Raw genomic sequence first — 13,693 nt, forward strand, 5'->3', positions numbered from 1 at the left:
AACAATGACGGTGATTGGTTACTGCGATGAAAGGAATCTCGTCTGAACCAATCAAACACGTTGCTACATCGGTGGAATGTAGCATCGTGAAAACTACAGTGGTATTATAATATAAAACAGTGGGCAGCCCAGAGAAACGCTGCTAGATTTATTTTGGTTCAGCCCACGTACAAAACAACTGTGGAGTAAACTCACGATTTATTGCTGATCATATCTACCCTCACTTTACTGCACTTTGGAAAAATGTATTGTTTGGATTCACTGAGCATAACAGAAATCTCTGATCACAGTTCAATTTCATTAATTACCTTACAATTTTGATCAAATTTTATATTCACAAATCTAAATTCTTAAGCAAAAAAGCCAAACTTTTCAGAGCTGACTCCTCATAGTAAACCATACATTTCTTCTATATCTGAATGTACAAATAAAAAAGCTATTAAATGTTTGACCACTGTAAGCTTTACAAGATATTTATTTTATTACTTTTTAAAAAATTATTATTATTTTTTTTGTCTTCATTACTAACCTTTAGTCCCCCTGGTGTGTTTGTGATTGTAGACACAAGTTGTATACACAAGGTGCTGTGAACCTGTTTTACACTTGTTCCAGTAAAGCTGCTTAATAAAAGTAAAATAATAAAATAAATATATTGATCACATAATAGTATCCAATGAAGCCAAAATTAACAACAAAGATGAACAGAAACAATGAAAAGGCATCTGAAATGTATAGCTCACTTAATCTTTCTGACATTTTTCCATTGAAAAGATTTTTCTTTATTATTTAAATATTACATTTTGTGAATTTACCAACATGCTTATTAAAGGCAAGTGTATCCAAAAATCTAAAATTGTTCAAAACAACTCTTTGAATCATTGTATTATTGCTTTATGGAACTATAGTTGTACTGGTGGTCTTTTTGGATATTTAAAAGGGTATTTGTTATATATTGTACAGGGTCTGTACCTGTGTAGGCTACACTTAATACTGAAACCCCATGTTTTAAACAAAACAAAACAAAAAAGCGTTTTTTGGGTTTTTTTTTTTAAAGGCCTGTTAGTGATTTTGGTTGGTGATTTAAATTGAGTTTAAATCCTAGAGGAGCCTCCTTTTGTCAACCTGAGGCCATACATTTGTCTTCATAACACAATATGAAAAACAAGTGCTAATTTGTCACACATCCCCACATTTCAAGAATGATAAAAACAAATGCAAATATTCTGCTAAATCTGGTGAATAAAAGAAGAAACTCTTACAGCAATAAAACATCTCTGTTCTCTTGTTTAAGTGTCCCATTAAAGTCGAGAGTGACCTATGCAACATTCTGAAAAAGAAGAAACTATGTTCTTATTATTCGATTTTTAAAAATGAAGGAATAACATATTTGGATAAGTCTGAGAATCCTTTCTTGCATGGAAGTTGTATCCAGGTTTCCTGCAGTTATTCATACAGAAATGCCCACTAAATATATCTGAAGTAACTGCATACAGCTATAGTGTTTTTAAGCTTGCTTATGGTTTCATTTGAATTTACAACCTGATTAAAAGAGTGACCAAGCTATAAATAACCACAGCAAAATCAGATAGCAGTATGAACCATCCAATCTGCTGAAATCCTTCTGTCAACATGTCTCCAATGATCATCATGCAACTCTTTGTTCACCCTCTATTACTGCTTTCCCCTTTGAATTAAACCATTAGAGATAAAAAAAAAAAAAACGTCAATCAATATTTTTGTCAGGTTATCACAGATTATTTGAGAAAAAAGGAATTTGTCCAAACAGAAAGTACAGAATAATCAGGATTATTTTTATTAATTCATCTTCAGTTTCAATAATATCATTACAGAAAAAAACATCCTTTTCATTATATTTTATACAGTAGTAGTAGAATGCTGTGTCATTGCTTCATTACAAGTGCTGGTCATAGTTTATAGTGTGTGCAGTGTGACACTGAGTTTAGTTCAGTGTTACGAATCACTCAGTACAAAGGCAGTTTATCAATAACCTGCTTCTTCTTACTCAAATGAATCTATCTGGGTTTGATTAGTCCTCCTTGGGCAGGTGCCAGGATGTGCTCTGATGCTGTGTTCACGTCATTAGGGATTTACCGTAAATACAAGCTGCCAAAAACATGTGGTAAGTGTTTTAATTTTAGTTTTTTTTTTTTAAATCTAATTTCGATGTAGTCCTTGCAGTGAATTTAACACACAACTGTCTTCCAAACACCCTTCAAACACTTCCGTTCTTCAACTTTGCCCTGCATGACAGAAACACAGCACAAGCCACTGATAGATACATGGTGCATTTGAGGTAACTGGGAAGTTTCTGACCTCAGAGCTAGAAGAATAAATGAGAAGACGGTGTTGGTACCAGAGCCTGGACTTTGAAAACTCTTCTTACGCACCAATAATCACATCAAAAACTGGCAGAAACTAAACATTTAGCCAGGTCAGAAGTCCCGCCCAGGTGCTGCACCCTGGTCTCGAACCTGGAATCAGACCTGCCCAAAGAGAAAGACACGCCCCCCGTTATGGGCATGCAAGTGTGAAGGAGGTGGAGAGGAAAAGAGGAAAATGAGGAGGGAGGGGAGGGGAGGGGAGGGGCGAAGTGGAGGAAGACTGCGTCAGCCTGTCGGGAGAAGGGTCAAAGCTCAAAAACACTGACTAGTGCTGCCTTCATGTCATACAGAAGGATGGTAGATAAGAGCTTCTCCTCTGAAAATAATATCCACTTTATATTTCTTGGGGTAACTAAAACGAGAAGATCATCAGCAGCAACAGACACCTACGAAACACATCAATCATCTTGGTGTTTAAGTACCATTAAATTCAAACAAGTACCAGAGCTATGTACCAGTTATTCCAATATGACCTGAATGCAGCATTAGACCTTTGACCATGTGGGCTTGTTTGGCACTGATCACACTGATAGGAAGAATCAGAGGAACTATGGGAGTTAAGGTATGGTGTTCTGGTGAATGCAGGGGTCTCACAGATTGCATATGATGCATTTGAATGGTCCTTGTTAATTAGTAAACAATTTAAGGTCAGCAAGACACTGCAGCCAACTATTCTGTTAATGCTAGAAGTAAACTGAGCTTGTAGTGGGCTAAATATCAAACATTTATGAAACAGCAGGCCAAATATCACATTAATCCATGTTTTCTCAGTGTTGCTCGGACTACATACAGTACATTGAGAGAAAAGCAGTCAAATGACTCAGACGTTTTTGACTTTTACAAGCACCTTAACACTGTCATGGTAGAAATTCACCAGTTGTGTAGTTTACGAGCACCTGAATGTGACACCCTGCTTTCAAGTGGGTCGGGTCGGAGTTTTCTCTGAGTTGGGAATACGGTATGTCACAACTCATTAAAGCAGCGCTTTTGTTCCTGTTCGTGTCGTTTATAGGCAAAAATGAGAAAAAAAGATGGAGGGGCCTGATTAGCCAATAAGAAGCCTGCCTTTCTGACTGGCTGTCAACTAGATATATGGTTCTAATTAATGTTTGGGTACTTGAGAGTTTTAAAGGTCCACTGCGGTGATTTAGTAGGGGACTTCCACAAAATTAGAAGGACTACAATAGACACATTAAAAAAAGAATGGTCAAAATCAAAGCAACAAAGGTCGAGTTATCCCGACTTTTAGTCCCTAGTATGAGTCAAGCTTCAAAACCACTGGATCCTACATTTCCCATAATGCAACTTAAAAAAGGTACCCTGTGCAGTTTTTTAATCTCTAGTGGTTTTTAAGAGTGGATGCTCTTTTTTTTTTTCTTTTTTTTTTGTGGCATGTGAGGATGTCCATGCACACGTACGTGGAGGACGCGATAGGCAGTCACACCATTTGTGGTAGTCGCACTACTCGGTGGTAACGCGCCAAGAAAACAGCAATACTCCAACAAAGGCAGGGAAGAAGACTGCTAACTAGTAAACACGGATATAAACAGGTTTCAAAATGTTACAAAAAATTGGCTTCGCAAAATGTGATGCATGAAATGCATTCAAAACATCTGTCAGTCCTCAAGGATTCACACAATGCATTTTGGCGCGTAACACTGAATGTAAACATAACTTTTATTTGTTTATAAGAACTCCACAGGGGCCCTTTAATAGCATCATCGGGGTTATTTTTAAAGCAAAATATGAGAGCTATCTTAAAAAAAATGTGAACTTTAGAGCCACAGAGGATTTTTTTCCCCACAGGCTAAGTAATACTCTACATGACAAGTTACCTAAACTCCATGTTTAAAATCAGTGGAGTGCCCTTAAAAAATGTGAATACCACAGGGAATTGAATGCTATTTAAATATTTGATTTTGTACTGTCACTTTATGGTGTACACTTAAAACCACCACTTGAATGCAGGGTTAGGGTTATACTGAATATCAGCCAGTCAGCGTGGCCCACATGACTACAGCTCATAGATAGTGTATTCATTATTATGACTATGTTTACATTTGATGTTGGAGGAGAGAAATCATTCCAGTGAGGTGAGGAAGGATTTAACTCAACGAGTCCTGCTTCACGCTGCTTTAACGCTGAGCCTCTGACCCACCTTGAAGAGTTTCATGGCTTTCATTGAGAGTCATGATGAGCTTTAGTGTCTCAGTATGGTCTGACTGCTGTTATATCTTGACAAAAAATAAAGAAACAAATAAGAATCCTTGTATTTTTTTCCTATTTTTTTCTGCAAAAAAAGTCATATTTACTGTACTGGCACAAACTATATCAGCAGCTTCAACCAAAAAAATATTAATCAGCCTTCAGTTCATATATCTGTCAAAGCCTGATGTTAGGATCAGTGTGTGGCAGAAGGAGATGTAGTGATACTGCAGGGAGGGGGTATTAAGGAGTTTCTATATCTGGATAGAGGATGCAATAGCAGAAAAGAAGAAGAGAAAGGGGAAAAAAGGACAGGAGTGGAGGAAGGAGGGGAAAGAGTCTCTATATCTCTATAACTACCAGGGAAAAATGTTGAACGCACAAAGCAAATGAACAGGAGAGAAGAGGGCATGATTACTACTAAGATGATAATATTCAATCAGAACCATGATAATAATAATAAATAGAATATTAATTAAGAATATTAATAATCATTATCATCAGGATAGTAATAATAATAATAATATTACAGAATAAATCTCATATTTTATATATTTTTTTCACATTTTTTCTCCATTGAAATACAGTGATCTCCTCAGAGCAGACCAATGAGGATTCAGCCTCCGCTGGCTCCGATTGGCTGTTGCATATGACATCACAGCTAATGGCGACCAGGTAGACATGCATCACTTCCTGCCCCCGCCCGTTTCCTGTCCAGACAGGAAGTCCTGGCACTGCCATGGTAATCGGTAGCGAGTGACATTGAAGTCTGAGGAGGGAAAAAAAGTGTTGGTTGTTTTTTTTTTTTGCAGTTGGATGTGTTTTGTCTCTTCTTTGCTGAGTTTAAAACATGTGTGACTGCAGGTGACTGCAGCATGAGGTACCTGCATCATAGCCGTCCGATGACCATGACGTCCACAACCTCTCCCTTATGCAGCTCCACGTACTGCTCTGTTTTAGGAGGTAACATCAGCAGGCCGTTGGCGCTACGCATTGACATGAGCCTGCTGGATACCTGGTTACCTGGAGAGAGAGGGACAGAGGTCATATGTTCATCAGTCAGTGTTAGTGTATAATAAGTCCCTCCTGAACTGACACCTTCTAGTTAAGGTGGATTTATAAAGTATTCATACAGTTCTGTTGTTGAATTCTGCTCACTTTCTGGGGTGTAATGGTGGAACGGAGATGTTTTTTGGCTAACATGACAGATCGGAATACTTTAATTTATGATGCTGTGTTTCTGTAATTTGTCTTTCTTGTTCTATTCTGCACACACACAACATCTATTGTATGTCTATACAATAGATCCCTCCTCTGTTGCTGTTCCTTCAATTTCTTCCATTTTTTCCTGTTTAAGTTTTTACAGGGAGTTTTTCCTTATTGGAATAAATAAAGGGTCTAAGGACAGAGGATGTTGTATTGCTGTACAGACTGTAAAGCTCCCTGAGGGAAATTCATGATTTTGATACTGGGCTATACAAATAAAATTAACTTGACTTTATACAGCCACAAGATCCTGATTGGACTCCTGAACTGAAAACTGGAAAACTGAAAAGCTGGAGCCTGTGACTGACTGTTGTAATGTGAGCTACAGGTCAGATTTCTGATAACTGATCTGATGTGTAGACTGATAGGCTGGTGACTGATGACTGATGTCATGCATATTAGAACCACCTGCTATAATTTTGGAGTTGATAAAACACCATCCAGGACGTGTGTATAATATGAGTTAATGAGGACCATCACTGTGGTGGCTCGTATTTACTATGTTCTTCCTGATTAACCGTATTTGTTGAATAATTCTGCCGAAAAATACATAACATGTTTTTAATGGTAAAAAAAAAACCACCTCTGAAAATTTTTCTCTCAGCCATTTCAAACCACTCTTCACTAATATCTGTGGTAACTTCATGATTCACGATTTAACATTTGACGATGTATAGTGTACTATAAGTGTGTGTACCTGTGCTTTGTGCCCAGGGCAGTGGCTCCTGGTGATGCCAGGTGAGAATACAGCGGTGGTACTCTGGTCTGGGATCCAGCTTCACATCACAGGAAAGCTGAAACATGCATGCATACACACACACACACACACTCAATACGAATTTTCTATTGTCCAGAACGACTCATTTTGGAGTTACACTGCATGAAAACATTGTTGTCTAGGAGAATTGCTTTATACTTAAAGGTGTACTATGCAGGATTTATTGGTTGGTGTTCATAGCATTCAAAGTTGGACCCTCCTCCTGGCTCAACGAGCAAGAGAGAGAGCAAGAGCGAGAGTGAGAGAGAGAGAGAGAGTGATAACAGAGGGATTACTTTTGTATGTGTCTATATGTTGGTTTTTTTAGGAAAGGGGACCTACTGTGCTCATTTCCAGCGCTATATTTTAATTTTTGGACTACAGTAGCTTTTCCACAGTTCAAAAAAACTCCTTATTTATCTTATACTGGCCCTTTACGCAGCCCCTCAGTTCAGCATCTGTCTCTAACAGGCAGTCTTAGCTCCTGTCTCTTTAAGCCCCCCTCCTAATGAGCCCACTCTGTTCTGATTGTCCAGGTTTCAGAAAGCCCGCCAAGGGGCAGCTGTATCAGAGTCGTGTTAAGTTACTGCTGATGAAAACCCAACATTTCCTGCCTTACTGCTTCATATTAAAAGCTTTTAAATGACTAAATAACAGGAGACTTTTATTGTGAAGAATTTACAGGAAATGAAATGCGTTCCTCACCGAATTAGCAGAGCTTCGTTAGCAGTGCTAAAAACTGATCGAAACGAGAAGATATGGAGATATTTGGAGCTCTCTGTTGAGCAGATCCGTTAGAAAAAATGCAGGGAGGCATAGTACACGCAGATACAGCCATAGTTATAATGATGTTTGATGAAGAGCTGCAGGCAACCAGCACACCTCCAGCAGGTAAACTACTGGAAATGGAAAAACATTCACAGCCTGCCAGTTCGACTCCAAGTCATGGCTTGGCAGAGCAGTGAACTGGTGCGCTGTGCTTGGAGAAGATGACCATATAAAGAAATCCAACACAGGTTGACCTCAGCTCAGGCTGGAAGTAGAAAAAACTGTTGGAACCCGAGTGTTCAGAACAGTCTGAAGACGGTGCTTATTGCTCACAGGGATTACTTCTACATATGTTTACCTCATTATTTGACACTTTGGCCACGTTTAATATGAATGTCTGACATTGTAACATTATTTATATGACTGAAAATCAGGAAAAGCATAATAGGTCCCCTTTAACAGTTATAATATTACATATTCTTAAGTATCATACATTATTTAAGGACACAGTATCATCATTTTAAAGTAATGGTTAGTTAGTCTTTTGAAACCTCAAACACATTACAGACATACCAGTGTGTGTATGTTACGTAGAAGTGGACATGTTAGCCTGGTTATTGGAGCAGCTACACTGGAACATGTGCTTGTGCATGTGCAGTTAGTATTATTTTTCAAAAAGTTGAATTCTTTTTCAGGTATTTAAGTTAATTTAGTGTAATGTAATTATGTGATACATTATTAATCTCCCGTAGGGAAATTCTACTTCATTTTACAGCTCTTCACAGTGAGCTGTCAAAGTCAGCTGCTGAGCATCAACCCTGGAGCTGATAATTAGCTGATTAACTGTTACTCAAAGACATCTCAAGCCGTTTGTGGCTTGAATCCAGGGCATCTAGTTGAAGGATGGTCTCAATATGTAAACACAGTGTGTGTATTGTATCAAAAAGAACTTTAGATAGCCTGGACTATTCATTACAAACAACTCTATTCTGGGTAGAAGAACTTTGTGCTCCCTTGGATAGAACAGCACCAACCTCCAGAATGAAGGATGGCCCCAACACTTAATACACCACTGCTGTTCATTTTTATTTTTATAGGAACCTGAATAGTTTATTTGTGGTTTGTGGGTTAGTGATATTCTCTCACTCTCTCTATGTATGTGTGTGTGTGTGTGTGTGTGTGTGTGTGTGTTACCCTAGCTTTAATAATCGTAGGTCTGGGATCCAGAATGCCTTGCATCTTCCTCAGAGCAGGAATCACAAACAGATTACACGTCACCACTGCAGACACTGGGTTCCCTAGAAAACAACACAATGCTGGTTACTCAGATGAAAACACCTGCAAACCATTGACTATACAGTCAGATGATTAGTAGATAATTGATACAATTTATATTAGTGCATACATACAGTGCAGAGTGTCTGCACTAATATCACTGTCTCTGTTTGCATTAAACATGTTGTTGCTGTACGTGCCTGTGTGTTAGCTGATGATGTCTCTTTGCATCGATGTAACCCTGACACCCTGTGTGTTTTATTGTACTTGGTGAATACATTAATCGTGATGTTATAGTCATAACAAACACTAGAGACCTAGCACTAAGACAACAAAACTCACTGTCTGCTTTGACTACAAATAAAGACACCCAGTTCCATCTCCTATAACATCCTGGAGAGATTTACACAATGATTTTGTTCTAACAGAATGGTTAGAAATATCTTCAGGATGGTCACATACTTGTCGATTGATTTGTCAGGATACTGGTGGATGGGGGGCAGTTTGAAGTTTGTACAGTCAAAGCTATGTAGAGTAGTGTGTGCAACACGTTGAAGGAAGGAGGGCAGAATCAGTTTCTACAATTATCTGTATGGAGCTTCAATTTTCTCAAGATTCACAGCTGCCGTCTGCTCAAGCACTAATCTATATTTTAGTCAATACCAACAGCAAATTAAATAACAATGATGAGGATAACAGACTAGGAAAGATGGGAACAAGTGATCACATCTTTAGGCCATGCAATAACATGCCACAAGATGAGCCTTCAGTTGAGTGAATGCAGTGGTAATGCTACGTTTAGGTAGCATTTATGTTGAAAATGTCTCTTCTTCTACTGATTTATTAAAGAAACAAAACTTTACTTTTCAGGCAATCCGCTTTGGAAGCTTTCTACAAAAATTTGGTATGGCCATAGCATTGTCCTATGTAGAAGAGAGAATAACTGCACACTAAGGCTACAAGATACCTGTAAACATCTCTATGCAGAAAAGGGTGTTGTAGCTAACAGTGGCTTCAACGCCACAACAATCTGTGCGGATCAGATTGTCAAGAAAGGTGATTGCCTGGTCCAACATCTGTTGGGAGGCGGGTTCAAATTGGAAAATTAAAAACATGCAAAGCTGTACAACCAAACAATTAACTCATTAATTCTCAATGGAATGATTTCTATAAAATATGACATATTAGATGTTTGAGATGAAAACATATTTCTTATACTTGTCACTTCTCACACTTTTATATTATCATGACAACAAGAAGGCAGTTGGTCATGATGCCAGCCATGTTCACTTGACTACTGTGAAACATTAAATGGGTTCTGCATCAGCAGGTAGCAACATGGGTGACTGAGGGTCGGGGGTAAGGTCATTTCCCCGGGCACTGCACTGCAGCTGCCCACTGCTCCTAGTGTGTGTGTATAGGTTGGGTCAAATGCAGAGGATCAATTTCCCCACAGGGACCAATAAAGTACTTCTTCTTCTTCTTTTTCTTCAACTACAATGGCTGATGAGAACAGAACCAGGACAAACAGGAACTGTACTAATAGCTGGTCAAACAAGAATCTGCATGAATATTCAACAACATTCCAGGCTGCATTTGGTTTGGAAGTTAAAATGTAACCATTTGTGGTCATCAGTTAGTTAACTGAGGATCACCTCAGGGTTCAGGGTCAGGGTTTTGTAGACATACTGGTTATAGGCAGGGCAAGGAGGGATTTTGAGGGGCTGGAGGACATCTAGGGGTCAATTAGGGTTAGAGGGTACAACCAACAGTCAGGCAGAGTGAGAAGGGATTTATGAAAAGATTAGGATCTACTTCTTATAATGCGGGTAATGTGATTTGGGTTGTAGGGCTATCAGGTTATTTAGGGGACATTTGTGGGTTAAAGGTGAGGATTAAACTCCTCTGGAAAAAGTAAAGAGGATTTTTGAAGCAGGGGGGTCATTTAAGAGTCATTTGTAAGGGAGGAATTTGTGGGTTTAGAGGTCATATAGAGATCCTTTGTAATGGGACATTACAGTGTATCCAATTTGTACCATCAATAAATGAACTTCCACTATAAACACTCAGCAGCTACAATAGAAGAACTGCTGATATTCAAAAAGCTGGAACATGGATACCTGTTTTTGCTCATCTTAGAACTGTTCAAAACCCAATTTACAACTGTCATTGAGTGTCTGTTTATATTTTTATTTATGTTGTCACACAATTGTACAACTTTACAGTCAGTTTAACAGTAACTGACTAACTAGGTTAATTGTAATTACTGAAGTATATATGGTAACAGTCTAACAGGGCTGTCATCCCCTAAATTATGTCAAAGGTTTAGGTGAAATGCAAAGTGTTTGAAGCAACAGCTCCTGAACATGCTCTGTACAGCATGTACAGCATGTACAATCAAACACTTTTGGGATTAGAAGGTCATTTAGAGGCCATCTGAGAGTCAAACTTAGGATGTTTTTCTTCCAGGCAGTATGAATGGGGATCTGCACAGACAGAGGTCATTTGTGGGTCATTCTGGGTTCGGTTTCAGGACCTACTTCCTCTAGGTGCAGGGGTTAGTGGCTGTCTGGCCTCGGTCTCACTCGGGGCTATGGCCTCCAGCAGGGAGGGCCCAGTCTCTCTGAAGCTGAAGTTTCCTTTAATAACAACAGCAATACATACACAGCACTAGACTGGAGCAAAGAGCAACACACTCCAAATCACAAGGCCACAGCACACACTATACTGTGGGCTTCTTTTACATGACCATGACAACATTACTGACTGTAGCACTGAAAACAACAGTGGAACAGCGACAGTTTGAAACAGCAAAGAGCTGCTGTGCTTTGGTTAAAGAGAGACTGGGGGTTCTACTGTATATGGGCTTTTTTAGGCAGATGTTATTTTTAGACTAATAAGATGAGGAGCAATATTTTTTGCAATATCTTAAATTTTGTGAAAATGACAGCACTGCTTACCAAACACTAAAGGACTCTTCAAAAGACAGTTCTATCCATTTTTAACCTGAAATGTATCCCTCTCCATTATTTTCCTTCATATAATTTGGACCTAAACAACAACAATGTATCTGAATGTCACTTAAAGTCCTGCATGTCTAACAAAGAGTGGAGAGGAACACACACCGGCAGTGTATGAAAGCCAACATACTGGCAGTGTCTTGACAGATCAGGATACACCACTGTCCCGTTTCCCAGATAATAAAAACAACACAGCCAGTGTGTGTTTCCTTTCTAGTACCCTCTGGAGTTTTTGACAACTAGTAACGCAGTAGAGCAATGCTTCCAGAAACCCTGCAACCCACCAGCCAAGACAGGGAAGAAGAGGACTGCAAACTAGTAAACATGGATGTAAACAACGCAGGATTTAAAAAGATCAAATATTGGCTATGCAAATATTTTATGAAGAAGGAAATGCACTTAACACATTTGTTAAGCCTCAAGGATAAAACACTGAATTTTGGTGAGTAACACTGAATGTAAGCATGAACTCCATAGGGCACCTTTAAGTGACAATATGTTGAAAAAGCATCTATTTAGGTGCTTTTAGAGCCATATGCCAAAACTGAATAGGTTTGAATTTATCTGAATGCTGGAAAATGATGGAGAGTTATGGTATCAAGGGTGCAAAAAAGGATTAGTGCAACATGTTGGGGAATGTGCTTTTTTGCCTTCTTGCCTGTAGTTAGATGAGAAGATGAACACCGGTAATCAACCTGAAGCTATTGCCAGGAGACCTTATAGATTAGCATAGTGCTAAGACTGGAAACAGCTAGTGTGGCTCTGATCTGCCTACCAGCAAATCTAAAGCTCACTAATTAAAAGTTATATCTGGTTTGTTTAATCTGTACTAAAATAAAAATGTAAAAACAAGTTGCAGTTTCACAGGATTTATGTGCTAGAAGTATTTCTTGGCGGGGCGCGATGACCTGAAATCTCTGCTCTCCAGGAAGTTACTGCACATACACCCCAGTAAAACTGCAACTTCTTGTTTTTACGCATCAGAGTAAAATGTGTTCATTAGTGAGCTTTAGATGTGTTGGTGGGCAAACTGTTACCTTTGGACAGAGCCAAGCGAGCTGTGTCCCTGTGTTTCTAGTCTTAACGCTGAGTTGATCTTCTCATCTAACTCTTGGCAAGAAAGCAAAGTGCATTTCCCAAAATGTCTTACTGTTCCTTTAAAGACAGAGAGAGAGGCAGGTTTTAAAGGCCAGGCCAAATAATGTTTGAATAAAAAGAGAAATCCTGTTCTTTTTTGGATGTTGAAGCTACTTACTGACTGATTGTATTAGGTAGCAGCCCAGTAATTTAGCAAGCAAATACTGTATATTAATATAACAGCACCATAAACAAACCATACACACGAAGGACAAGGACAGCTAGAGTTCAGACACACAAGACAAGCACACACTACAATGACGTCTAGGGCCAGAGGGGGAAAAAAAAAGAGGAATGGCCTATGTTGCCCTCACTATGGTAAGCTGAGGCTGGGGTGAGCCACTCATTTACAGACTAAACTGACTGAAGTCTGGTTCAAGGAAGTCGAATTGTCAGAATCGTGGAGGTCTAGTCGCCCCCTGCTGTGAGAATGTTTCTTCCAAGCTCGATTGAGTCCCATTCATATCTACTAGTTGTCAAAAATTCTACAGGGTACCTTTAACTTCCATCCACTGTGCCTTCTGTTCTAATGCAAGGGTGCAGTTGAAAATCAGTGACGGGAACATGGCCTCAGATGAATCATCCTAGTCAGGGATGTCATGCACTCGCCAAATTAAAATGTTACCAGTAATGAGCTGCTTTGGCTGCTATGTGTATCATCAAATCGCTCCCCTATCAGTAACTATCTAGAACTCTAATTGAATGACACTTTAATTCTGATTATTTAATTATTTACAGTATAATAATGCATTTAACAGCAATACTGAATGAGAAAATGGCTTTAAACTCAGAGGTAATATTAGCTGGTTAGCTAGTTGTTAGGTGCTAGTTGGTTAGCTGTTTAGTTAACAAAGAAAGAAAGC

General features: G+C 38.9%; 1 protein-coding gene across 3 annotated transcripts in view; it reads right to left on the reverse strand.

Annotated features, from left to right (window-relative positions):
* Positions 1 to 2,172: 2,172 nt before the first annotated feature.
* The window catches only part of gphna (gephyrin a), a 31,733-nt gene continuing 20,212 nt past the window's right edge, over positions 2,173 to 13,693 (reverse strand). For 2 of the 3 annotated variants that reach the window (XM_044374633.1, XM_044374631.1), the window contains 5 exons: positions 11,214 to 11,312; positions 8,593 to 8,696; positions 6,571 to 6,667; positions 5,492 to 5,630; positions 2,173 to 5,376 (listed from right to left, as the gene is read on the reverse strand). In XM_044374633.1, the coding sequence (XP_044230568.1) occupies positions 5,497 to 5,630; positions 6,571 to 6,667; positions 8,593 to 8,696; positions 11,214 to 11,312 (434 nt within the window). In that variant the 3' untranslated portion in view covers positions 2,173 to 5,376; positions 5,492 to 5,496. The remainder of the gene's footprint in view (positions 5,377 to 5,491; positions 5,631 to 6,570; positions 6,668 to 8,592; positions 8,697 to 11,213; positions 11,313 to 13,693) is intronic. The other variant, XM_044374632.1, reaches the window with a different exon arrangement.

The sequence above is a fragment of the Thunnus albacares genome, chromosome 15, assembly GCF_914725855.1.
Source record: "Thunnus albacares chromosome 15, fThuAlb1.1, whole genome shotgun sequence".
NCBI lineage: Eukaryota > Metazoa > Chordata > Actinopteri > Scombriformes > Scombridae > Thunnus > Thunnus albacares.